The 27,794-nt window shown below is 45.4% G+C and overlaps 1 protein-coding gene across 2 annotated transcripts; it reads left to right on the forward strand.

Annotated features, from left to right (window-relative positions):
- Positions 1-380: 380 nt before the first annotated feature.
- SMYD1 (SET and MYND domain containing 1) lies at positions 381-27,487 on the forward strand. Of its 2 annotated transcripts, XM_059845411.1 has the most exons (10): positions 381-796; positions 10,729-10,905; positions 12,394-12,607; positions 14,006-14,136; positions 15,878-15,916; positions 18,577-18,769; positions 22,256-22,348; positions 23,805-23,968; positions 25,457-25,625; positions 27,067-27,487. In XM_059845411.1, the coding sequence occupies exons 1-10, from the start codon at positions 660-662 to the stop codon at positions 27,223-27,225; spliced, it is 1,476 nt and encodes a 491-aa protein (XP_059701394.1). In that variant the 5' UTR covers positions 381-659; the 3' UTR covers positions 27,226-27,487. The 2 variants fall into 2 exon arrangements, with proteins under 2 accessions (XP_059701394.1, XP_059701395.1); XM_059845412.1 differs by lacking the exon at positions 15,878-15,916.
- The last annotated feature ends 307 nt before the right edge of the window (positions 27,488-27,794 follow it).

Below are 27,794 nucleotides of genomic sequence, written 5' to 3' on the forward strand. Positions count from 1 at the left end.
CAGCTCCTTCCCCACTGCTCTGTACACACGCTGCCCCTGGCATTTGGGACGTGCATTCCTCTTTTCCTGGTGGTGAGAGGATGCTGAGAATGTCAAGGCACATGTTTCTCTGTTATCCCTGCCTCTAAACTCGCTGTCCATCTCTTGGAGGGTAAAAATAAAGCAGCTTTGTTTGATTTCTAGAAAAAGCCAGACGGCAGTGCAGGGGTCAGAAATAGGCATCCCAGCCCTCCCCATCCCACTGTCTCAGCTGTTGCTTCCTGAGAGACAGAAGCATGTGGTGGCTAAAAATATCCTGTGAGGAGAATACACTCTCTCTCCAATGGGAGAGTATAAATTAAGCTGAGTTGTAATATATACAACTTCTTGTGCTTGGGAGAAACACCTCCCCACGTCACTTTTGGAGAGGGTTTTCCTAATGAAGCAGAAACCCCAGCCCTGTCCCATCCCTGCATAGCTCAGGGATATTGAGCAGAGGATCTCCTGCCTCTCCTGCTCCCACCCCCTGGCCCTCCTATGGGAATCCATGTGCCCAGGGGAGGGGGCAGAGCAGCCCTCCTTTTATAAGCCTGGCCTCACAGCACACCCAAGCTGGCAGGAGTGCTGGGAGGTTTGGCTTGCTCTGAGATACCCACCTCCCAAAGCCTGGGGTCCCTGGGATGACCAAAGGAGGAATGGAGTCAGTGGAATTGTTCACAACTGAAGGCAAAGGCAGGGGTTTGAAAGCCCAGAAGGAATTCTTGCCTGGGGATGTCATCTTTGCAGAGCCAGCCTACGCAGCCGTGGTTTTTGACAGGTAAGAGAAAAGCACTTGGAAAACTCAGACCAAAAATAATCTCGCTGCAAAATTTCATCTGGGTGGTTTCTATAAAAGTTTGGAGCTGCTTGGGTGACATCAGAGAAGGGATCAGAGGGAAGTCAGGAGCACTTCTGGAAAGACACATCCACAGCTTGTAGGGAATGTCCTTCCCAGGGCTCAGAGCAGCTGGTCCACTTGCAGCAGGTGCAGTTTGTTTCCATGTGACCTTGCAAGGTGCTCGGTGTTGTAACCTTTGAGAAAAGCAGTGAAAGTTGCATGCATTCAGTGCCTCACAGAAGCAGCCCCGTGCTACACTGCAGAGACCTGCCTGGAGTCAGGGTAATTCAGGTACAGGAGTCTCAGGCTGGCTTTGCTGAAGTCTCTGGTGGGCAATACACGATAAAAGTGAGTTCTGTGGTGCTCTGCTCACTTTTACCATCCCCAGCTGCCCTTCCAGCTTCATCACCCACTGCCCTGGAGCGAGGAGCTGGTGGGGATCAGCAAGTGACACTGTTTCTGTTAAAGAGATTTAATGTTTACAGCTGGCTGAGCTAACTGGAGACAAACGTCTGCTTTTGCTCTTTCACGAGACTGGTTTTAAATTTATGTTCACACTGATGGAGCCAGACTCTGAGTTCTGCTGCAAGGATATTTTTCTTTTTTGCTGCTTGTTTTAATCACAACATTCACTCAACCTGTATGGCTGGTAGGTACCCACTTCTGCCCTTTGGATCAGTGGAAGATTCACTTAAATAACCTGGAAGAGAAAAGATGCAAAAATGGATTTCTGTGTTAATTTCCACAGGGCTAAGTCTAAATTAAAGCCTCTGACACAAATGAAATTTCTTCAGCCTTATAGCATGGTAACAGAGAACAGAATGTGGCCCAGATTTTTAAACTGAGGACTTAGATGGCAGCTGAAGGTTTAATTCTGAGCTTAAGAAAGTTGTGAATGTTCTTCAAGGGCATCATGGTGAGTCCTGAGACTGAATGTTTAGCCCCAAACAGCTCCAGTAAATACCCTGCACCCTAAACAGGGCTATGAGCAATTCTGCTGAGCTGAGTTTGTCTAATTAAATCGGGTCTGCTAATGAAGTCTGGGCACAAGCAGAGGCTGTGCTGCTGTATTAGCCCTGGTCATCTCATAGCTGAGGCTGCTCAGTGCCACTGTGTGAGCTGGCAGTGGCAGAGAACTGGATATTAAATAGGCAGAAGAAGAAATAAGCTTTTTATGTGTCTTTCATTCACTGTTTCTTTGTCCTTTAACTGTCAGTGGGTGAACATGATTATGAATCTTTGCCTTAGCAGGAATGACACCTTTAGTTTTTATTTTAATATGTCATTGTAAGAGCTCACATTAAAAATGTCATTTTTCACTTTAAAATGTTGGGTTCTTGAAGTCTTAACCCTGAGCTCAATTACAGGAGTTGGTGACAAAATCATTTCTCCTTGATGTGTCCTTTTAGCTCTTCAGTCAGTACTTCAGTTTCACTCGTGTCACTAGCTGGAATTTTGTGGTGATTTGCTTTGGAAGTGCCTATGAACAATTATTTCTCTCATATGCCTTATTAAAAAGACTTTATTTTAAACCACTGAAAAGGTTTTGACTTTTAATGGTGGATTAAAAATATTTTTTTCTTCCATGTACAACGTTGCACCATGCATAGAGCAGAGCTGCCCATGTTGAAGAGCTGCAACTTTGCTGCATTTTCAAATGCCACTGGTGTAATGTGAGATAAGGGCAGAAGCTGTCCCTGCACCAGCTCACACTGCAGGCTGGGACTTAGGCTGAGGTTTCCAACAGAAAACCTCAGATGTGTTTCCCTGCTTCACTCTCTTCCTGCCCAAGTTTAGCTCCCAGAGGGCAGGTCCAGAGGTTGAGCAGCAGAAGTCAAGGTAAACACAGCCCTTCTCTGCAAGTGTTGTGCAATAATAATGGGTTCTTACCCTCCTGTGGCACATTTCATCTCAAAGCACCAAATATGGGTCAGGGGTGAAACACAGTCCCAAAATCTCTGAACCAGACCAAATGCTTGTTGGTTAGAGCTTGGCAGGATGCAGCCTGGCTGTGAGATATAATGGAAACACACATTTTACTTGTGGCAATTACGCTGATGCTTTTCTTCCACACCCAGGGCTTTGGTTTTAAAGGTCCCTTCTACTGCTCTTCCTGGGTTTCAGCTGCATCAAACTCCATTGAATGAATTGCTGTCAAAGAAGGGTTGCCTGCATCCTCATATTCTTTATTCCTGCAGATTAAATCCACACCTGGCCTTGGTAGCTGGTTTTACCCTATAGCAACAGCAGTTGCCTCTGCATGGATGAAGAGCCCAGTGGAGGGGCATGTGCTTTTCCTAGCCCACAAACAATGGTGTATGGCTCCTAAAATTGCTGTTGAATCTACACTATTAAAAAAGGGTCTCAGCCTGCACAGGGAAACCCAAAATCCAGAGTCCCTCATCCTAGCTCACCTCAGTATCTCCCATGCCTTGCTGAAAGCACTGTGTATGTGTCCTATGGAAAAGGGACTCAAATAGAAAGGATTGCTGGGTTTTTTTTGGCTCAGGCCCTACCCAATATGTGACAGATTTTCCAGAGATCTCAGCTGTCTCTGTGCATGAAGACCACACAGATGCACAAGAGTGCAGAGCTGGTCTCTGCTTTGCAGCCCTTTGAAGAAGTCAGTCCTTTGGGAAGTCCATTCCCAGTCTGTGGGTATTGAGACCCTGAACTCCTTCCCCTGATTTTGCTGTTGAAAGGTGAATGGAAGGCAGCTGTAGTGCAGAGGCCACCCAGGGATTTCTGCATGGCTGCATAGGATGTGCAGGCAAAGCAAAGGTGTGTTTGAGATTAGTAGGAGGAGCTCTGCAGAGACACAGCACCATTGTGCTGTCCAGAGCACAGCTTAGAATGGAGATCAGACTGGGATATCAGCCATAATTTGCCTGGCCAATAACCAGATGGTCAAGTTTAAAGTCAGTAACAAGTTACATGTGGGAGATTTGACAAGCTGCCAGGCAAATCAATGCCATTCCTGTACTGACCCAGAAAGTCAGAGCTGTTATCACTGCTGGGAGCTGTTTGGAGAGGCTTTTCTATCAGCCCACTATGGGTTCAATCCATGTATATATATATATATATATATATATATATATATATATGTATGTATATATATATATATACTGTGGATATCACAGTACAGACTCCAACCTGACTTACCTGTGTAGATAGAGATGAATACCTAGACAAACAGATACATATGAGGAGCTGTCAAAGTAATTTTATCACCCAACTGCACTTTATTGATGTCTGTCTTTCAGTAGGAGACTGAGATTGAGGAAGTGTGGAGATTCTGTTTTGCTAGGAAAAAGGACAAATGTTTCCTTTGGCAAAACTCTGTCATCAGGTAGAGCCTAACCCTGGAATTCTGTGTCCAGACAAGTGAATCCAACATTAAATGCTGATGTAATCAATGGAGCTCTATATGTGCAGTGAGCTGAATGGCTTTCCTTTGAGCTGAATGGCTTTCCAGACCCCACTGAGTGTGGTGGTGAATCTCTACTCAGACTCAGGGGGTACAGATGAGCACATCTTGGTGTCTGAATCTACAGGCTGCATCCCACCCTGGAAGCCCCTGAAGGTCACAGGGACCCTGAGAGCCCCTAAAGTCACTAAGGTTGGTGAGGGCTTGTACTCTTCAGGCCAATGATGGTCATCTGAGCAGTAGTTTCTTACACAGTGCCAGAGACTTTTAATCCAGAAGTACGTAAAACTCAAAGAAAAATGAGGTTCCTATAAACACCAGCCAGCTCATAGTCAGATTTTAAGGCCAGAGTATGACTCACAAGGCTAACTCTGTTCATTCCAGAGGGGTTGTCCTAGGACTAGGTGACCTTTAAAGGTCCCTTCCAACCCAACCCATTCTGATTTTATGGTTCTATAACTTAGTTGCTTCACACGGTGTACACTTAGTGTTGACTCCTGTATCAAGCCTGCTATTTCTGCCTGAATGAGAGCAGGCTGCTTAAAGAAATGGTGAATACTGATGGCAAAGGGCTGCAGAACTCTGTGTGATTTCCAGGATAACGTGCAGACACAGCCTGATCTTTGATTTAGCCTTGCTGACATCAGCTGAAATATCACCCAGGAAACACCACTGTCAGGCTTTGCCCTGACGTGGAAGCAGAAAGCTGGAAATGCAGATTCTCAAGGGATTCTTTGCTTTTGTTGGGGTAATTTTTCAATTTGCAAAGGTCCTGAGCCTCTCACTGAAGCTTTCTCTAATCCTTCCTCCCTCTTTGCTTTCTCCTTGAAGATCCCAGGTCTCCTTTCCTCCATCACTTTCCTGACCATGGCATTCCCAGTGCCTGGGCTCTGTGTTCTGTCTGTGACCTTCTCCTCTGACACATCCCCTGGCTCTCAAGCCTGCAAGAGTTTACATTTCCTATAAGCAAGGGGATGCCTCATATGTCTCTGTCAGCCTTTGCCAAGAGAAGGTTTGCTCTTTAACCAGCAGGATTTGAGGGACAGTAGTCAAGGGAAACAGTGTCATGTGGTGGAAAGCTGAGATCACTTGAAGATCTGCTTGATGAGGGATCTGCAAATTGATAAAAAACTGAGATCATGGAATTTTTGCATGTCTTTTCATGTACAAAGAGGCCAAAAACATTTTCCAAGGAAATGTGGGGAGCTCTGCTATTGTAGTTAGGATGACCTAGACATATAAGAAATCCAAAATTATCCATAACAGCATGACTGAAAAGATTATGGGAACAAATTCTTTGAGCTGACACCAATAAAAACTGAGAGCTAATGTGATCGTATTCATATTTTAAAAAATGTTCTGAGGTTTGATTTTTTTATTACTACCTTACTTGTTCAAAAGCCTAATTAAAACCTGGGAACAAACACAGATTTTTTAAAGAAAATCTCACCCACACCTCAAAGAAAAGGCTGGGAAATCTTGTAATGAAAGACTAAAAATAAAATAGTCAAAAATTAGTCTAAAATAAATCCTCTTCTCAAATCAGAAAAACTAGGATATATCATCCCTGACATTTTAAAGATGGAAGTAGAAACTCCAACTCTTTTTTAAAGGAGTGAACCCATTCTTGTGCTAAAAATTCATCTTTAGGTAGCAGGTGCATTTTCTTAGGCTGTTGTCTTTAGTGAAGTGTTACAGCCTCTGCTTTGGAAACCAAGGAGACTTTGCCCTACATCTTAAGTTGTTCTTATGCTGTTCTCTGTAGCAGACTGAGAAGAGAGATGCCCAGCCAAGCAATAATAAATAGGATTTAGGTGTAAGTTAGGCCACCTCTGTGTATCATCTGTGATGTACAGAATAAGTTTAACAGTTTGGGAGCTGCTCACTGTGCCTATCAGCTCCTCAATGAAACCTCCTCTGTTCTTTGCACTAAAGCCATCTCACCTGGCTTTTCCAGGCCACTGAATGAGATGTTTTGTGTGCTGGGTGGCAGATGTTTGGGCTGTGCATGTCTCAGAGATGAGGTTCATACATTTCCTGTGACAGTGCTCAACCCTGGCAGGTCCAACAGACCTTAATCTGTCTGAATCCAATCCAAGCAGTCACAAGAGTTATTTGTTTCTTGTGCTTTCACTGCAAGCTGTGGAGCCATGGTTTAGTTGTCAGTGCTGTGTTACCTCTTGCATTTGTTGGCTGGCATGTTGAATCACTGTTTTTGTCACTGCAGCTGCATTCAGGATTAGTTGGAGTTGTGTGTCCCACCCAAGTGTAGGGGTCCCAGTTGCCAGGGTCCCAGTTGTTGGTTTCTCTGGGTCTGGATTGAAGGCACTTGAGACAGCAGTTCATGTTCAGACTCAGGTGTTTATTATTTCTTATCAGTAAAACAGTCTCACTACTGTGAGTTCTGCAGCCTTTCATTAGAAGGCACAAAATGGCCAACAATCTCTTGTTCCAAGGGCTTTTAAGACTAAACTATCCAATTAAGAATTGACACCTGGATTATTTTCCCTTTTAACCCAATAACTGATCCCACAGAGCCACAATGGGGACTTTTCTGCCCAATTACAAAATGCCACCCAAACCCAAGAAGAAGAAGGAAGAAGCATGAAGAAGAAACCCAGGATGACACCCTGTGCCCTCCATCTTGCTGCCATCCACAACATACTAAAAATCCCAAAACCTAAATTTCTCCTCAAGTGCTACACCTACACTACTCTCTAGAATCTATCCCACACTTTTGTGGATTCTGGTCTATCTTGAAGTCCAGGAAACTTTCTCCATGAATGAGGGTGACAGTCAGTGCTCCCCTGGGGGTCAGGGCACCCCAGAGCAGACAGAGGAGTATTCCCTGTGGTGCCCTGGGTTTCCACACCTAAGTGACACCAGAGCACGTGAGCCCTTCAGAGTTCAGCTCGGTTGATGCTGGGGTGGGAAGGAAAAGTGGCCAAGGAAACCTGAGGCTCCCCAGAAAGTCATTCAATGAGTCAGTCAGTGGCATCTGCCCTCTAAGTCAGCCCTAAATCCTGACCTGGCAAGCTTGTGATGGGCTGGAGGCATCACTGTACTGAAGAAGATCCTGCTTTTGGGCAGGGTGAGAACCAGTTCTCACTATGTGTGGAAAAGGGCACTGATCACCTCCGAGGCTGTGGAGTGCACAGACAGAGCAGAAGTCAGTTGTGCTGTCCCTGTGATGAAGCAAGGCAAGCTGAGCAGCAAGACCCAGAGGGTTCAGACCTCCAGGGTTCCTTGGTGGGTGCCACAGCAGAAGGCACCTCCCCAGGGTCCTCTACAGAAACTTTTAGCACTGCCCTTGTGCCTCAGGTTTTAGCTTTTATATTTTTCAGACTCTATGTTGCCTTAGTGTGTAATTCTGAGCTTCATATTAGGGGATCGTGAGCTCTGCACAGAGTAGGGAGACAAAACAATTCCTTCTCTAGCCGGGCACCAAGGACAAATGATCCAAATCCCAGGCCCAAGAGCACAAACAATGTGGGCTGGAGAGAGAAAAACAAGCAGGGTGGGACTGCCTGGGCTAAAGCTGGAATGGGACAATGAACTGCAAGATGCAAATGGAGCAGAACTTATAAAAGTGAGAGACCCTGTGACCCGTTGTGCATTTTGTGACCATTTTGGTTCATCTTGGGTGCAGCCCTGGCTGGGCTCTTGTGCTGCCCAAGGTGGAGCCATTGAGGCCTTCTAATAAATCCCTGCTTTATTCTTTAACTCTGTCCAGTCTCTGTTCTAGGTCAGCCTTCCCAAGGCATCAGCCTGGCCATGCATGGATGTGGGCTGCTCTCTGTACTGGAGGGGAGATCTGGAATACCTGGAACCATTTTGGGTTGTGTTAAACACTTTCTAGACCAGACAGAGAAGGTTTTATTGAACAATGATTTCCACAGGCTGAGAGACTTCAATTTAATCTCAGGCTGCTCCACTTGGAGAACCTCACCATTGCAGAGGGGATGAGAGAGGAGCTTGTGAACCATGCAAGCCTTTGATGTCTGGGTGTTGTGTGTCTCCAGGACAGGTGGAACCAGAACCCAGCCAAGGGAGAGCCCCACTTTGTCCTTCCCTTTTGGGGCATCCAGCTCTGAGCTCCTCTGACACAGCAGAGTCTGCACAACTGCCAAGGGGCACCTGGGGGATTTAGGTGCTTGCAGATATTTAAGGAATGCTAGTTGAGGTTTTATGGAATGGATCTCAACTACTTGTGTCTCCTGATTGTTTTGCTGCACCAGGAGTTGAGCCCAGGCCTCCAGAGTCCCGATAACACACAGTATCCACAAATCCAGTCTTCTTTAGAACCATTTTGGGGCACAGAGGATCCCATAATGGTTTTGTAAGAGCTGCAGTATTTCTTACACTTGCCAGTCAGATTACCTGGGAGTAATTGTTTCTGCAGTTTCAATACCACAAGGGCTGTTCCTTCACTTTTTCAGAAAGTCTTGTATAACATTTTTGGAGCATTTCTCTATCTCCTCAGAAATGAGGGATTTCCAGAGCTGGTGGTAAGTTCTGCCAGCCAGGTTTGCTTTGGAAAATCTGGACCCCCTCATGCAATAAACAGCAAAATGAAAAGTCAGCATGTCAATATTTTTTTATCCTCCTCAGGGAGCAATCTGAGGGAGAGAAGTACCTGGTAGAGGACTTGGATTTTTCTGCACCCTGTTCCCTTCCAACCTGTCATTCCTCTCTACAAGGAAACATCTTCTCTTTTTTTTTCTTTTTTTTTTTTTTTTTTTTTTTTTCCCACTTTCTGACTGCCCTTAAAACACCCGGGTGGCAGGAGGGACCCCCATTCCCCATGTGAGTTATCTCCCTGGGCTTTCTGGCACGATGTAACCATGTGGGTTTATCAGCTCTCTGGCTCTGCTTTGCCTTACAAGGAGTGTAATCTCTCTTGCACCTCTCTGCCCCCCTGACCTGACAGCTGACAGAGCACAGCCTGACATTTCTCACCAGCTCTCAGCTCTTCCATTTGACACAGTGGAGCTGGCTGCATCCCCCTTCCCAGACACATTTCCCCCTGCCCCATCCCAGGTTCTGCCTTACACTGGGCTCCCTCCAGCACTGCTCACTTTCCCAAACCTTTTTTTCCGAACCTCATTTTTGCATGTGGTTTTGTCTGATGTGGGTCATCCTGCTTTTAAATCTGTGGCCCTCTTTATCCTGCAAGGCACAGGGTAGATTAAGTCAGCAGCTCACATAATATTTTCAGAAAAAAGAAAATGCATTTTAAATGTACTGTGATATAAATATAAATGTGCATATGTATGTGTGTGCCTATGTAAAGGTGTAGTAGAGACAAAGGAGAATCTTTGGGCTGGATTCTCTGGGGCTGTGAGTCTGATTCCTGCTTGTGGCACATCCTCCTTGCAGGCTCATCAATACTTTTTTTATTTCCACATGCCTCAGTTTCCCCACTCTGCACCATGCACAATTATAAATGTTCCTTTGATCATGAAGCCTCTGTGGTCCCTGAGCTTTGTGCAGTGAGGAGAACCTCCCTTCTGGCACCAGCAGTGGCTGAGTGATGGGAATTGAAATTCTCCTGTACTGTCAAGCCTGGCTGGAGGCCCAGATAAAGTGGGTGGTTGCCTGGAGAAGCAGACAGCTGCAGACACCAAATCAGGCAGTGAAAAGCCTTCTCTAGCAGCAAGGGGAAAGTCCAAAAATTTTTTGGACAGTAGACCAAAGTGTCTCCCTTTCCTTCTCAGTGAATTAAGTTCTAGGAGCAAAAGCTGGACACCTGAAGGGGTGATCATCAGTATCCTTCCCCAGTCGTGGTTATGGTTACATGCACACAATTGTAGGATGCTTCTTGGAAATCCTGTTTTGAATTCCCCAAAGATTAAATACCCCTTTTGAAGGAGTCCCAGTTGTTCCATCACCATTTAACTTACAGCAACAGCACCAGGCAAGAACACATCCATTAGGCTGGGTGGGATGTTTCTCCATCCTCCCCAAAAATCTTGAGGTGTTCATTGTTGCAGTGTTGAGAGGGTCCCCAGGATGAGGTGAGAGAATCTGACTCCAAGTTCTCAGAAGGCTGATTTATTATGATATTATATTTTTTTTTTTTTGTAAAAGAAAATTATATACTAAAACTAAAGAAAGAGAAAGGAGACATCAGAAGGCTAGACAATAATTAATGATAAAAAACCCCATGACAGACTCAGAGAATCTGACACAGCTGGCTGTGATTGGTCATTAATTTAAAACAATTCACATGTTTGGATAAACAATCTCCAGACCACATTCCAGAGGAGCAAAACATGGAGAAGCTGAGGCTTGTCATCTTCGCAGGAGAAGAAATCCTGGCGAAGGGATTTTTCATAAAATATCACGGTGACAGTTCTTTTGTGTGCAGGGGTGCAAAACTGGCAGGAACTTCACTGGGCAGAGCTGGGCCTCCCTGATCCAAGGTGTCCTTCTGTCCTTGCAGCCTCACACATGTCATCTGTCACACCTGCTTCAAGAGGCAGGAGAGGCTGCACCGCTGCGGGCAGTGCAAGTTTGCCCATTACTGCGACAGGACCTGCCAGAGAGCAGCCTGGCTCAACCACAAAAACGAGTGCTCTGCCATCAAGAGGCATGGCAAGGCACCCACCGAAAACATCAGGTGAGAGCTGGCCCCTGTGGCCTGGGAGAGGACAGGATAGACCTGGGACACATTCTTCTCATGGCAAAGAACAGCTGGGTGGCCTGATTTGGGCAAGGTGGAGGTGGGAGGAGGTTTAGGATAGGCCAGGAGCATCCCTGAGATAGGGAAGGTATGTGGAGGAGTGTTGCAGCGTGGTTGGGGGTCCCCAGGACAAGGTGAGAGATGAGAATCTGACTCCAAGTTCTCAGAAAGCTGATTTATTATTTTATGATATTACATTATATTAAAAGAAATTGTATACTAAAACTATACTAAAGAAAGAGAAAGGAGACATCAGAAGGCTAGACAAGAAATGATAATGAAAACTCAGGACTAACCAGAGTCCTGACACAGCTGGACTGGATTGGTCATGAAGTTAAAACAATTCACATGCTGGGTAAACAACTCTCCAAATCACATTCCAGAGGAGCAAATATGGAGAAGCTGAGGCTTCTCATCTTGCCAGGAGAAGAAATCCTGGCGAAGAGACTTTCATAAAATATCATGGTGATGGAGGAGCATCAGTGGTGCAAGAGACGGGTTCTTGTTTGGGGTTTTTTTGTTGCTGGGCCCCAAAAACTCTGAATGTGGTGAGGTAAACCTTTCCTGCATGGTTTAGGAAGTGTGGGAAACTGGGGAGTAGGTGGGAAAGTGAAAGAAGAGATGGGTTCTTCCCCAGTTTGCCTATAGGATCCATTAACCTTATTGTATTTGCTGGGAATATCCCGACAAAGGCAGGAATGATGAATCTGACTCCATGTTCTCAGAAGGCCAATTTATTACTTTATGATACTATATTATATTAAAGAACACTATGCTGTACTATACTAAAGAACACAGAAAGGATACTTACAGAATGCTTAAAAGTTAATAATGAAAACTCGTGACTCTCTCCAGAGTCCTGACACAGCTTGGCCCCAATTGGCCAAAGAGTGAAAACAACTCACAGCAGAATGCAATGGAACAATCACCTGTGGGTGAACAATCTCCAAACACATTCCACATGAGCACAACACAGGAGAAGCAAATGAGATAAGAATTGTTTTCCTTTTCTCTGAGGCTTCTCAACTTCCCAGGAGAAAAACACTGGGTGAAGGAATTTTATCAGAGAATGTGAATGCCACATAACTTGTCTTCACATTCTGGCTCCACCATAAAAAATGAGAGGAATCCTCAAGGAAATGGGAGCAGCTGTGGAGGGCTGAGGACCTGGGGATCTGTATAACATCTCCACAAAAGAACACAGGTGCTGGGACAGCCCCCTGCATCTCCCTGTCCTTCATAAGGCTGGGGATGCTGAGCCTGTCTCAGTCAATCTACCTGCACACCATTTCCCCCAGGAGATGAATTTTGATGAATTTTGTTTTCTCCATGATGAATTTTGATGAATTTTGTTCTCTCCACGATGAATTTTGTTCTCTGCACGTGGTGCTGGTGCTGTGACCCCCGTGGCTGTCCCCTGGCCAGGCTGGCTGCCCGCATCCTGTGGAAGATGGAGCGGGAGGGCACTGGGCTGTCCGAGGGCTGCCTGGTGGCCATCGAGGAGCTGCAGAACCACGTGGACAGCTTTGGGGACGAGGAGAAGAAGGAGCTGCGTGCTGACGTGGAGAGTTTCCTGGAGTTCTGGCCACCCCACAGCCAGCAGTTCGGGATGCAGCTCATCTCCCACATTTTCGGGGTGGTATGTCCAAGGGCAGCAGTGCATGTGGGGGAGGTTTGTAATGCCAGCTTGGGGAGAAACTCTGCAGCTGGCCTCATGAGAGGATGGCTGACTTCATCCCATTCCCCACCTGCTTCTCCTCTGCACTGACACTGGGAAATTGAGGGGTGGCAAGGGCAGGGGCTGAGATATTTTTTCTGTCTCAATGTGCAGACAAGTGTTTAGCTCAATCATAGGTGCTGCATTTTCATCACAAGTCCCAGTGGGCATCTCTCTGCACCTGGGAGAGCTGAGAAAATATATTTTTAGTGAGTACATCTAGAATATATTTGAATATAGAAGATCTGGTTTAGTAGACACATTAATGTCTATTAATATTGTGTGCATTAGATTTTTTTATGTTGACTGAATATATACAATAAAAACAGTTAAAAATGGAAATATATTTAATAATAGCAATTACGAAGTTGTTAACTACAAATTTTTGCTCTCAGTGTAGCAGAGAGAGAAATTCCAGTTCAGGCTGAGCTGCTCTGTTCCCAGCCCTGGGTACCCCTGCATTACCCCCTCAGCTCCCAGCCCTGCCAAGAGGAGACACAGGCTCTGCTCACCCCTCTGCCAGTGGCTGCTGTGCAAGACAAGCTGGCCTTTGCCACTCCCAGTACAAGGAGAGGACACAGCATGCTTTGGTACCCACACCACAAGGAAAACCCAGTCCACTGGACACAGGGAGACCTTTTGTGTTAGTGACCAGCACAGCTTGTCTGTGCAGGAGCAAGGAAGTATAGAAAAACTACCAAATCAGTTTACAAAGGAAATAAAACTATTATCAGGGTAAAATAATCAGCAGCTGAGTTAATTATTTCCTTTGATTTATCCTATCATGTTTTCTTTTTGCAGATATTTCCATTATTTATGCTTGTGACTAAAACCTGCTCTGTTCATAAGAGTGTATCATATAAAAAAGTGAAATAATTTATTCTTGGAATATATGTCATGCAAAAGTAGTAATGCTGAAAATTCACAGCAAAGAGTAGTAGCTGGTTTTTATGAGCTTTGAGGGCAACCCAGCAATGATCAGGTTCAATACAGCAGTCAAGGTTAATTTCTAACTGATACCTGTTTTCATGAGTGTGAACTTTGCTTTCTGCTTGAATTGCCTCAAAGTCATTTTCCTGTGACCTTTCTCTGAATTATTTTCAGGAACCAAATATAAGGAAATCAATGCATGGGCCAACCAAGTTTATCTTAGGCATCCCAAGTGAACACTGACAGCAAATATTCTGTAACATTGACTCAGCTCTGGCCTGGTCCCTCTGCACGAGTCCTGCATTGTTTCTCTTCTGATGTTTTACCCCAACTGGAGTGTTTCAGCTTTTTCTCCCTTAACACCTCTTCCTGCCTGTGTTTTGGGACTAGATCAGCTGCAATGGCTTTACCCTCAGTGACCAAAGAGGACTGCAGGCTGTTGGTGTGGGAATCTTCCCCAACCTCTGCCAGGCCAACCACGACTGCTGGCCCAACTGCACTGTCGTCTTCAACAATGGCAAGTGAGTGGATTTCTTTCCTTTGGTGCAGCTGGGATGGATCCTAACAACCAACACTCAGCAGGCTCTGTCACCCCCAGTCTCAGGTCCATGCCCCAGAAAATGTATTAATTCTTCTTTCCTTCTCTAGCTCAGAAAAAAACCCCAAACAGTATTTTCTTGCTGAAGACAAACTGGTTTCTCTCCCTGTTATTTAAAAAATTGTCATCTGATGCACTAACAAATGCATAAGATTTGACCCCAAATCCAGCAACCAGCAAAGACTTTTTCCCTGGTTTCTTATGAGTTTTGTAACTAGACTCAAAATAGGTAGCTAAAGTAGTAAGTAGCTGTTTAACTCACTCCTTACCATCGAAGTCTCATTTATAGATAGCCAAGGAGTAATTCTACTTGCAAATTATCAAGGATTATGCTGAGTCTACAACCCAAGAGTTTCTCCTAAGCAAAGCTTGCAGTCAGCTGTGTATCACTATCTGCTGGTGTGTTTCTAACCATTCCTAACACAACCCCCATCTGCTGAGAGTGTGCCATCTCAATTAATCACTGATTAACTCTTTAGCCATGGACCTTAGTAACAGTTGTGATTGTTATCTGCAAGCAGAGTCACCTGAGAGTGCAGAATGCTCTCAGACTCTGGGCATTCCCTATTCCCACCCCAGTCCTGTAAGAAAACCTCTGCAGGATGAATGAGAAGGGAAAAGATTCAGTGGGAAATGGGAGATGTTTCACCAGAGCTGGGAGTGGAGGTAGCCCACAGGAGCGATGCTCTGCCCTTCCCAGTTTCCAAGCCATGACAGGTACAAACTGCTGTTGATTCAGAAATTTGCAGTGTGTGCAAAACATTAACTGTGGGAAATTGCTTGACAAAAATTGCACAGCCACAGGATTTCCTCTGATCTTTCTGCTACTATTTTACAGCTACCTGTCTTCACTAAACTTTAGTGCTATAACTTAACAACCCCTCTTCCCCCCAGCCTCTCCTTTTTTAACTAACACTGGTTCTGCACTCCAGTTATCACTGCTGGTTTTCCCTGATAAAACTGCACCAGCACTTACCAAGCAGCTGGTAAACAAGCCAAGAGAAAACAAAACTGGATTATTACCTTGGTGGGAAAAAGGGTCTGATCCAAAGTCAGGTTGGAGTCTGTACTATGATATCCAGTTGCCCTGGATTGGATCCATAGTGGGCTGATAGAAAAGCCTCTCCAAACAGCTCCCAGCAGTGATAACAGCCCTGACTTTCTGGGTAAGTACAGGAATGGCATTGATTTGCCTGGCAGCTTGTCAAAGCTCCCACATGTATCTGGTTACTGACTTTAAACTTGACCATCTGGTTATTGGCCAGGTAAATTATGGCTGATATCCCAGTCTGATCTCCATTTCAAGCTGTGTTCTAGAGAGCACAACTGCTGATGTCAGTGGAGACCTTTCTGTGCAGGAGATCCAGTCCCCTTGTTCCTGCCAAATATCAGGAGCAGGTTTTGCACACTCCCTGACCTAGACCACTCCTAAAATCACAGTGCCAGGGCAGTTCTCCACCAAATCCTCTATGGCCCAGTCATGGACAATTTGGTCCTGGCAGCTGCACATGAAAAGGGAAGCTCTCATGCAGTGCCACATGAGCCAGCAGAGGCAACCCCCTTGTCTCCTGTCAGTACAGTGTCCAGTGCTATGCCATGTACCCATTTTTTTTGTTGTTGTACTTGTACATGTGTAAACTGCAGATGTCTGTTTTGTCTTTCAGTCATGAGGCTGTAAGATCAATGTTCCACACACAGATGAGGTGGGTCAGACTTGAAAGCATCATTCTCCTCCATTACCCTGTACCCCCCATGCCCCATGTCTAATGGAAAAGATGCAAAGACCCCAAGGGGCTCCCTCTGTTTACTCCAAATTCCACTTCTCCTGTTTTCTAAACTTCTCCTCTCCCCCTGTGTAAAGCCCCACTAAACTCAAACCTCACTTAACTCTGCATTTTGTAGTAAATTAAAATAATAGTGGTAATAGACTGTCTTCCCCAGGGTGAATTCCCTCTCTGCCTTCCCACCCTCTCCCTTGGCTTCCTCCCTGTCAGTAGTTCTCCTCTCCACTTCTCATTTCTCCTCCCCTGACAATGGCAAGAGCATGAAAGTCAGAACAAGGTCTTGCTAATCTTGTACAGCCCAAAATAAAGCCTTGCATATTAGGAGATGAGAAATGACTGTGTTACTGACACACTAAATTCTCCATGTTTCTCCTGCAACAAACTCTGCCCGAGGAATGTGTTACCTACAGTAGCAGTACCATGAGATGTAGGTTTCAGTTCCTTTTTATCATAATCCATGATTAATGTTCCACCTTTTAATGATGCCACTGTTACCTGATCCAAACTAAATAAATCACAAAAATATGTGCAAAAAAAGTCTTTGCTTTACTCATGGCATTTGGTATATTATAGTCAGTGTTCTTAAGGGGACACTGTTGCCTTTAAAATTTAATTTCAAGCAGGCATGTATTTTCCTCAAAGAGGATGTGAAATACATTTGAAATGCTCTTCTTCACCACTGAATCTTACTCAGTACATTATAAATAGGGCCATAAAAAAAGGGGGAAAAGATTTTCACTTTGATTAGAGTTGCTATTTGGGGCAATTTGAGTTTTGAGCTACCAGGCACTCGCTGTGCCTGTGCATGCAGTTCTCAAGGTCCCTGCTGCTCATGGCAGGCACTGGGGAAAGAGCCCTTGACAAGCTCAGTGCTGTGCTCCTGGCTGACAGTGTCTCTTTAACTACAGTATTTAAAATATGCCATGTGTTTCCTGGCTTACCCCAAAGGCTATCAATGCCCTCCACACAAGGGATGGCTGCTTAAAATACCCCTGTGGAGCTTGGGCTATCAGGGGCATCATGAAAGTCAGAGGCTTGATTTTGCTTCTCTGGTTGCATGACTCACTTTGATGAGGATCCTGTGAAGTGTGAACAGGAATGTTTATATGTGTAAACATTCAGATGGGAATTGCTCTTTTTTGGGCACTTCCTCCTGGAGTAGCTGGTTGCACCTTTCTCTGTCTGGCACTTTCCTGTGGTTGTGACATAACTAATAGCTGCCCTTTGTGACAATGGCATGTTTGGTGGTAAATTTTGTATGAAGTTTGTTGCTGATATGGCAACACCCAGAGAAGATCAAGACCAGCCTTGGAGAAGAATTTTGACAGCAGCTTTAGCAGAGCTGGAAGACTCAGAGCTATGCCCTTGGTCCTGAGAGCCTGTAACAGGAATTCCAAGGGAATTAAAAGGGAATTACAGGAGAATTACAATCCCTTTGCAAAAACATGATCACACAGAATAAGTCGTGTGCTTCCCAAAAGCACCAGGTGATACCTGTGAGTCCTCTGCCACCTCTGCCTTTAGTGAGGCTTTTGTTGGGTTCCACCTAGAGCACCTCACGTTCAGGTGGGAGCCAGCAGGTCCCCCCCAGGTCCATCTCAGGACAGACATGTACATTAAACAAACTGTTGTAGTTGGGAGAGGAGGTGGATACCAAAGAACCACCTCACAGTTGGTATTTGATGGATTTTTTTCCCCATTCTGGCCAAGTTCTCCAGCCAGTTGTGCCTGTTTAGCCCCTACATCTGAGAGATGGCCCAGAGTAACTGGGACATTCAGTATGTAGAGTGAAAGAGCAAGGGAATAGTTCTGAATCTCCACATTATTTAAGACCTTTTGCAGGGACTGACATGAGGGAAAGGCAGGTACAAAGGTCTGGCTTTCCAAATCCCATCATCAGGGGCTTGCCATGGATTTCATTAACAGACTGGCAATTGAATTGTGGTAATAGGTCAAACGAGCAATTTAAAAATAGACTCTCTCCAGATAATTACTTCTAAGCTTTTATGTGGAAATGCATGAACAGGTTGAGGGCATCTCTTATGCAGCACCCAGAGGGAATTTGTCTTAACTTTTCAAAGTGAAAATGATACCAAAGGCAGCAGAGCTCAGGATCTGGGAGTGTAGCCAGGGGTGTGTGGGTAGCATGCAAAACAGCACTTAAAAAAAAGACCCCAAATCCAGACTCAGCATTTTGGTGTGTATTTCTGATCTCAATTTTTTTTTCTTCTGGTGAGATCTCCTGCAACAAACTAAAAATTGATGTCTAGGTTCAGCCCCCATACGGATAAATTAATGGAGCCATAATCTCTTTATAGCTCAGACCTTTACATATCCCTACCAGGGACTTGTAGAAGGGCAGGAAAAACTGGCGTGACAGTGTTGTTGCTCTGTATTCAGTTAACCAGCCTGCTTATCACCTCTGCACTGCCTCCCTGAAGAATTAAAGCAGTGCCTTAGGGCGAGGGCTCACCTCTGCAAGGCAGGGCAGGCTGCAGGATTTGTCCCTGCCGGCTCTGTGGCTGCACTTCTGCTTCTGCTGCTTCTCCAAGCACACATCCCATCTCCTGTGCCCCCAGGATCGAGCTGAGGGCCCTGAGCAAGATTTCCCCGGGGGATGAGCTGACAGTTTCCTACGTGGATTTCCTCAGCCTGAGTGAGGAGCGGCGGACGCAGCTGAAGAAGCAATATTACTTCGACTGCACCTGTGAGCACTGCAAGAAACAGCTCAAGGATGACCTGATGCTGGCAGTGAAGGCAGGGGATAGCAAGGTATTGTTTGTCCTGCAGTGTCCAAACCCAGTGGTGGCTGCATCTCCTCTACCAAGGCATCTGGGCGTCTCTAGGACTGTGGTTTCTCAGCAGTCTCGATAGGAACATAGTCAGATTTTGGCAATGTGAAAAAATGAGAACAGAACTGGACCTTGATTGGGCACAACAGCAATTCAAGCCCACCATGCAAGGCCAGTTTAATCCTTATTATGCAAGATAAGCACAGTTTTTAATTTTAAAAAGCCCCCAGAAGTTGCCCTTAACCTAAAAGTCTAATAATAGACAGGATGCAAAAATATTGGAAGATTAGGTCTAGAGCTGAGAAAAAAAATGCTGGCATTTTGAGATTGTGGTGGTTTTTTGGTTTGGGTTATTTTTTTGGTTTTTTGGTTGGTTGGTTGGTGTTTTTTGTTGTTGTTTTTGGGGTGGGTGGTTTTTTGTTTGTTTGCTTGTTTGTTTGTTTCCTGAAAAACTGCAAGGGACTCTACATTTTGAGCACAGAAAGAGAAATGTGTTGCAGGTGATCCATGGTGACAGGACTAACGAGTGCTGCTGGAACTCTGTGATTTGTACCATCACACTGGCTCCAGGAATGTGGGAAGCCTGAACTTCCAGTCCCTCTTTGCAAAGGCCTGTCACAAGGAGTTTGCACCATCACTTGACATTTTTACATGCTTGCTGTGGGCAGACTGACTGTGAGGAATTTACATGTTGAACTGCTCATTTTTAAGTAATCTTTCTTTTCCTTGGAGGTCTCACAAGTCATCCAGTAGGAGGTATAAGGCTGTGTCTTGCTGTTGGCAGTGGCTTGGCCAGCAGCTCCAGTTTATGAGTGTGCTGACAGCTCTAAGAGCTTCTTTTTAGTTCCTCTGCCCAAGGATATAATTGCTCATAGGTTTTGTGATCTCTGTTACCTTGGGGATTTCTACTCCTGCAAGCCCTATAAAGTGCATAAGGGAAGGCAGAGCAAGGCAGAGCAATAAGTGTATCATCAAGTCATTGATCTGCAGCTTTGAGCAGTCACACCATGAATCAAACAGCCCAGGGGATGATGTGGAGCAGGTGGGAAATGAAACAGAAAAGTTGGGATAAGGAAATGTGACCTCACAGAAGCAGTGCCACCAGGAGAGACTCAGTGAGATGCAGCTTCCTGAGAAGGAGCACAGAACTCTCAGCCTCCCTCTCAGGAGGTGCCAGGAAGCCAAGCTCAGTCCTGTAACACTTTCAGAGAGATGGAGCCAGGAAAGGCTGGATACTGCAGAGTGTACATCTGTCCTCGAGAAAGGTTTAGAGAAATAGCATTGAACTGATATAAGGGAGTTCCTTTACAGGAGACAGGAGATGGAACTACAGCAGACCCTTTCCTTGCTGGGTCAGGTTCTCCTCTACTGCAAATGACCCTGCTATAAACCCATTTTAAATTATCAAGCTTCATTTTACAGCTAATGCTGACAACTGTACCTCTCCACTCATAATATAAAGCTGTTCCAGAGCTCAGTTCTCTGATGCAGAAGGATTTTTATCTGGGTTTCTGCAGGAGTATTTTTGAACACATTCTCCAGTAGACAGCATTAAAAAAAATCTCATCCCTCATTCAACACCTACTATCAAATCTTGAGTGAACAGTGAGACCATGAATCACAGAATGATTTGGCTGGGAAGGGACCTTATAGATCATCTCATTCCATCTGCCCTACCATGAGCAGGGACACCCTTCCACTAGACATGCACCACCCCCTTTTTGTGAGCACAGCACAGAGCAGGAAAACGTGCACTTCTGGGGGAATGTCCTCCACAGTGTGAAGTGCTTGTGCAGAAAAAGCCTCTGAGTATGCAAGGTGCATGATTTCAGCTATTAAAAATACACCCCATCCACAGACAATAAGTATCCAGGCTGACCTCAGCCTCAGAGCACGTTGGCTGTGTCACATTTCCTGAGCTCAGGCACACTTGTCTGGGGGCAGCAGCACTCACAGCTGCATGGAAAAAGTGCTAGGAATACATGGGAGATGGACAGCTTCCATCCTCAACAGCTGCTCTGACCTCCAGTCCTTCACCCCTTCCAAAGAGTAGCAAAGTTCCCATTGTTCATAGTGGCAACTGACTTAGAAGTCTAGTAAAGGCAAGGGAGGATTTTTATTAGACAAAGCCACTGTGGAAATGCTGTTTAAGGTGCCTATTCTGGGAGCCTTGACTCAGACAGCATAACAGTGTGATTTGCACTGACATTAACATTGCCTTTGGATGTGCTCTGTGCCCCAGGACACCCTGTGTGCTGCTCAGGCAGCTGCCCAAATCTGATTAGCTATAGTAGCTTCAGTATAGGACTATAGAATAATAAATCATAACACAAATGTTAACATAATAACATCTGTAACAGATAGGGGTAACTGGATCTGAAAATTATGAGGTTTTCTTCAATACTAGACTTTGAAGAGGATCTCCCAACTAGATGAATTTCAGATTCCTCAAAAGTCTAACTGACCAGGTGTGGAAAAAAGATAATAGGACAGTCCTACAGTCCTGACTCCCAATCTTTGCATCATCCTTCATTGCAATATTGGGACTCTGCTTTTGATCTACACCCAGAAGTCTTTCCTGGCTGCTGGCTCTGCTGTGTATCTCCAGACCAGGCTCTTCCCAAAAATTCCCAGAGTCACATGACTGTGGGCTGAGTTCAGATTGCCTCATTTATGAAAAGGAAGGTCATGATTGCTAGAATAGTTGGGAAATGCAAATTTGAAGGGCTCAGAGAAGCAGAGGATGAATGGTTGCACTGGATATCATGTTATATTTCAGTATTAAGGGAATAAAGAAGTGGCAGCTAATTATGAGCTCATCAGTGTTTTGCCAGGTGTTCCTATATGTGCTTCATGTCTCTAAATGCATGGTGAAACACAAACTCCTTTGAGGTGTGCAGGAAAACACATTTCCCTATCAGGGTGCAGCAGAAATCTGAGCTCAGCCATCTTAGGGTATTTGGAAGCAATGACAGCATTTCTCAGGATAGGTAAAATCCAGGGATCTTTCCTATTCCACTGATCTCTCATTCAAGAGCCTCATTTTTCTCTAGCAGCTGCACTGAGAGCACCTGATACTCACCAGCTGGTGGCTTTCACAGCCTCTTTGGTATCTCACGAGACCTCTCAGTTGCAGGGTGAATTCTGCCCCTTCTCCAGAAGGGAAGAGTGGTGGGGAGGGTTGAGGAACCCAGTCATGCATCTCAGAGGCACATGGCCACTCCCCTGATGGGAAACACTGAAGTCAGCAGGACCTTCACCTTTTGACCTGGAACTGGGACATTGCAGCCCATTTCAGCCTTGGGCAGGTCTGAGGGGCACACTGGCATTTGCAACCAGCAGTAGGAAGTGGTGATGTGGGAAGCATCCCACCAAGCTGATTTGGCCAAGCATTCTTTCAACCAGTACACCTTGGCGTGTGTGAGGCAGTGCCTTCTCCTCATGGTGTTCCCACTGCTGCCCCCAGCCCTCTGCAGACATGGTGAAGGAGGTGATCCAGCTCTCCAAGGACACGCTGGAGAAGATCAACAAGGCCCGCATGGAGGGACATTACCACGAGGTGAGTCCTGGTGCTTCTGCTCTCTTGCTGCACACACACTGCCCAGGAAAGGAGGCCTTGTCCCCCTCTACATTCACAATTTATGGATGAAACTGTAAAGCACAGCCATGTCTGAGGCACCCCAGACTAATTTCTTTTGTAGTGATGACACAAAGAGATTCAGGTGACTTCCAGCATCTCTGACTGACACTGGTGTTGAAGCCAGGGCTCCTGGGTGAAACTCATGAGTTACAGGGCTGTAACAAGTCAGCTCTGCCAGGTAGCCTCAAAAAAAGAAGGACAGTGGGTTTGGGAAAGGAACAAGATCATCATGGGTCTTTGTGTTGCTCTCTTCAGTGTTCTGTGTGGCTGATTTGTTGGGTGCCGAGGATAGGTTTGGGTGAACCATGGAGTGGTTGGAGCCCAAGCTGCAAGGGCAATGGGTGAGAGAACTCAAGAAATTTCTTTTTTTCTCTCTCTTTTGCTCACCCAGAAAATATTTAATTGTTCTCCTCAGACAGCACTCCAGGTTGAGTAATGACCTCTGGGATTTAGCTCTCTTTGGGAAAAGGCTGAAGCTCCCTGGAACAGAAATCTGGACACTGACTCATGGCTAGATCAGGCGTGGAGCAGTGCAGCTCTGTGTCTCCAGCCCCAAGGGGTCATTGAGAGTATTCCTTGCATTGAATATTTTCAGGAGGCTGGTGAGTGGCATCCGGATATGAGTCCTATAGGCACTTGGTGTCTGACAATACCCAGCCTCCTGGACTTCTCCTGAGCAGTAGACATCACATTTTCCTCACCAGTTTTAGCAGTGTAACCCTGGCAGAGAAAGCTGTGAGTACCAATCATTTTCCTAGGCTGAATTTTCTCAACAAATCAAAGCACATCTCTTCCCCAGCCTTCACAGAGGCTGGCTCAGCTCTGGGACTGGTATGGACTGTGCAAACCACAGGGTCTTGGGGTGGCAGCTTCAGGCCCAAAGGTGGAGGAATGTGCCTTCTGTAGATGGAGTGACAAAAATATCCTTTGTCCCCTTAAAAAGGAAATCAGCCTAGAAGCTTTTTCTTAGATAAGGTGAAAAAGGTTTCTTATAGGCCTGGAGGACTTCACCTCAAACTTAAGGATAGTTAATTGGACAGGAGCCAAAAAATCCTGCCTGGGCAATTCACTAGGAAAAGAAGAGAACAAAGAATCTAATTGCTTTTGTGAGGTGTTTTACCAGGGGCAGAAGGGCCTCTTGCACCTGGATCGGTTTTTCTCTGTAAAGTTTTTTATTTTGCCTTTTATTAAAACCTTTTTTTTTTCCAACACTACCACAGAAGCCATCCTGGTAATTTTATGCCTTCTAAGGTAGCTGAGCTATCTTGGGTGTGAAATAGACCTCCAAGAGCTTGTGAGACCTGGCTTGAGGAGGTTCCTATTTCACAAAGGTGCTTGGACTCACCCTTCCTGTCCCTGCCTCCTCCACACTCAGGTTGTGAAGCTGTGCCGTGACTGCCTGAAGAAACAGGAGCCTGTGCTGGGGGACACCAACATCTACCTGCTGAGGATCCTCAGCATTGCCTCCGAGGTGCTCTCCTACCTGCAGATGTTTGAGGAAGCAGCTGACTATGCCAAGAGGATGGTGGATGGCTACCTGTGCGTGTCTGCCCTACTCCTGGCAGCTCTCTGTGCTCGTGACATGTTCAGCAGTTGTTACAGGAATAATTTTCTTAGTCTGCTCCCATGAGGGCAGTGGTGGTGAGATTCACATGGAGACCTTTTTTGTACCACCAGACAGAGAGGGCTCCCTTCTTAAATGCACAAGGGCTTCCAAACGCCTTGATTTACTAAACTGGAACTGGAAAATGGTTTAGGAACATCTTTCACTGGCCTTTTTGTTTTGTCTCAGAGGCATCTCAGGGCTGCCCTTGCCCTGCAAGACACAGAGCCTGGGTGCAGGACAAAGAGGCTGTGACTGCAGGAGATGTCACTGCACCCTACAGGAAGGAGAGGTCAAAGAGAAACACGTCGAAGATATCCCCTCACTCCTGAATATTACATGGATTTTCTCTTGGTTAATTATATAGTCCTGTGGTAAAAGCTTAGTGAGAATAATGAAATTCAGTTTTAGATCCAGGGTAAACCTCACATTAAAAATTACATGCTTTATTATTACTGAGGTTTTATAACAGGACTGATGAGTATTTAACAGAAGGGAAAAAAAAAAAAAGACAGAAAAATAATGGAAATTTTTGAGAAAAGCCTAATTCATCATCTCATTCAGCCTCCTGGTAGGACATCTCACTCATTACTTGTCTTTTTGGTCAGTTCTACCCCAAAGGCTTGTTATATTTTGTTCTTTTGCAGAGGGGTGACAGAGTCACCTCCCTAGCTTGCAGGCCTGACAAGCAACTTCATGTCCCTGGTGCTGAGCTAAATTGACTGAGAGAAAATTCCTTCCCCTCTGTGTTCCTCAGTTTTTCAGCCCGTGGTGAGGACCTTGGTAGTTTCCTTTCTCGCTTTAAGTGCCAATTCAAAATTCCAAAGAAGCCCTTGAGGGCAGGTTTTCAGCTAAGTCCAAGCAGCTTCTAACTCTGCTTCAGCTTTCAAAGCTGGATGTAGAGGAGAGGTTTCATTTTTCCCACCTTAGGCACTGAAAATTCCCAGATGAAGGGATGCATCTGCAGCGGGTGAGATGAACATTTCTGGAGTCTCTGGAACCACCTGTTTCTCTTCCTGCTTTGAATGAGAAACTGGTGATTGTTGCATTGTTACCCCACTAAGTGTGTCAGGTTAAGCTGGAGCCAGCTGAGCTGTAGGCTCAGATCTGTGTTCTGCTTGTGCCAAAATATTGACACAGCGTGGTTTTCTCTTGGCATGAGATGACAGAGCTTGGCTTTCTCCAAGCCAGGAGTTGAACTTTCCCAGTTCATATCCTATCTTTCATAACTCATGTCCCTGTACAGCTCTGTCCTTGAGTAATGTGTCCCCACCCCTTTCTAAGAAGGGCACATTGCAAGGGCATTGGCTGCAATAAGTTCTTTACCTGAGTAAACAATCTGCTCTTTGGCAAACATACCATGTCAGTGACACTTTTGGGAACCCAGATTTCTCCTGAACTAAAATTACCCAATGTTTTCCCAGGAAAATTTACCATCCCAACAACGCGCAGCTGGGGATGGCCGTGATGCGGGCGGGAGTGACTCACTGGCACGCTGGCCTCATTGAAGCTGGCCATGGCTTGATCTGCAAAGCCTATGCCATTCTCCTGATAACCCATGGGCCTTCCCACCCAATTACCAAAGACCTGGAGGTAGGTGTCATCTCCTGTCTTGTCTCTGCTCTCTACCTGGGCAAGATTACAGTCAAGCTGTAGAAACAACCACCTGTAAGAGCTGAGAGATGTATTAAGTGCTGACTGCTTCTTACCAATGCTGTGGTTTTATCTAGATTCTTATACATTCTGCTGGGAAATGCATGTTCTTTCTTATTGGAAATTTTCATCCCTGAAAGACAGCTTTTATTTTGCACCAGAACATACATGAGAAATGGCAGCTGAGCCCCTGAATCTTCTTTGAAATTGCTGTGCCAAAAGACTGAGCCCCCCATTCTTCTAGCAAGCTGATTTCACTGCTCTCAGATGGATGACATTGCAATTTGAGTGTATCAAATGTGGTGCAATGTGGTGCATGTGCCCAGTTTCCCACCTGATTTTCTTTATTGGTGTCCATTCTTCTTTATTTACCACTCTCCACTCCTTCTCAGCAGCAGTGTGTTTTTTCCTCAGATGACTGATAGGTGCATTTCCTAGCTTAGAGTCAAGAGTGGAGATCTCTGGGAATTGCATCTGCTCAGATGTGAGGAATTATTTACAATTGCAGCTGGGATCTATTATTTCTTTAGCCCCTAATTCACTTCATGTGACCTGTTTGCTTTATAGCATTCTCCTTTATTGCCCCCAAAAAAGTATAGGATACCAGATCAAATCCTTTATTGATATCTTAGTCCCAATATAACAGAGCTATAACCTTTATTGGTGTAATTTTATATCTTCAGAAAAATTAATATCTACCACTAAATTGTATCTACTATTGCAAACCTGTTGACTGTTTCCATATGTGTAGCAAAGGATGAGAGACAGCGCCTCCATTTCTGTGTTTTCCTTCACATTTTAGGAAGAAAAGAGTGGATATATGGCACATGCTCATCTCTGTGCTCCTAAACAAAGGGTTGAATAAACACACAGGTGTAAATATATACCCTAGAATCCCTTCTGATCCTCTGCTATAATGCAGCACTAGGAATGACTGCTGCTGTTGAATCCTGGGGTCTAAAGGGTACAACTGTGGGACTGAGCAACCCTCATTTCCCACTTAAGGTGACCCCACCCTGGTGATGGACCACCCCAGTGGCCAGGCCCTGGGTGTGGATGGGAAGTGCACTCATTTCCTGGCTCTGCACAGCATCACCTCTAGGTCCTGCATCACTTTTTGGAGTGTGAAGCTTCCCCGTAGCCTGTGGAAAAGCTGGATGTGGGAAAGGCTTCAGCCTGCAGGTAAATGGGAGTGAGAAAGGAGCAGAATGTCTGTGTCCAGCCAGCTTTGGTCCTGCTGGTGGGACACTTCGAGCAAGGTGCCTCATTTACCGCATGGCCTAGGACATCCCTTGGGGACAGTGCCTGATGTTGGCAGTGTTTGACTCACGTGCTTTGAGGTCCCCTGTGTCACAGGGTTTGTAACCTGCTGTGTCCCCAGGTCATGCGTGTGCAGACGGAGATGGAGCTGCGCATGTTCCAGCAGAACGAGTTCATGTATTACAAGATGAGGGAAGCTGCCCTCAAGAACCAGAAGATCCAAGTCATGCCTGAGCCCAGCAATGAGAATGCACCAAGCCTCTTCCACAAAAAGGAATAAACCCAGAGCTTGGCACCAATTCATGCCTGCAGGTTAACATCACCCGTGGCACTTCCAAACACTGGGAATGTGATACAGCAGTGGGATATATCCACAAGGATTGTTTCTAGTGGCACAAGTCTGACAAAATGGACCTGCTGGGGGAGAATCCCAAAAACTCTTCTGAGGGCTTAAAGCAGAAGAGGTCCTGGCAGAAACAACATCCCTTTTTCTATCACTAAGGCATTAAATAATCAAAGAAAAAAACCCTGTTATAAAAATATTTACATTTTTATTGGAAGCGTGTTTTTCTCTACATATGTCCTGGTTCTGAATTCCTTAGTTAAATTTTGATTGATTGTTCCCAATAGGTTCTACTACTTCCTTGGGACGACATAATTTCTTTCCAGTGGTGTCCAAGGGATGATAGAAGTGGGAAGCCAGTCCCAAGAAGTGTCATGTACATCTGTGGGCAATGAATGCAAACTGAACAAGACCCACAGATGGTGTTCTGTGTTAAATGATGTTTTTTCTGATGAAAAACTGCTGGAAAATTATTTTGCAGCTGACACAGGTGCAACATTGAACTG

Source organism: Haemorhous mexicanus, chromosome 4 (assembly GCF_027477595.1).
Source record: "Haemorhous mexicanus isolate bHaeMex1 chromosome 4, bHaeMex1.pri, whole genome shotgun sequence".
NCBI classification, from domain to species: Eukaryota; Metazoa; Chordata; class Aves; order Passeriformes; family Fringillidae; genus Haemorhous; species Haemorhous mexicanus.

Excerpts from the sequence above, each read along its gene's own strand:
- SMYD1 (XM_059845411.1), top strand. The coding sequence starts at position 660 with ATGACCAAAGGAGGAATGGAGTCAGTGGAATTGTTCACAACTGAAGGC. Across the intron at positions 12,608-14,005 it reads TCTCCCACATTTTCGGGGTG|ATCAGCTGCAATGGCTTTAC; the intron begins GTATGTCCAAGG and ends TTTTGGGACTAG. Across the intron at positions 18,770-22,255 it reads TGAAGGCAGGGGATAGCAAG|CCCTCTGCAGACATGGTGAA; the intron begins GTATTGTTTGTC and ends TGCTGCCCCCAG.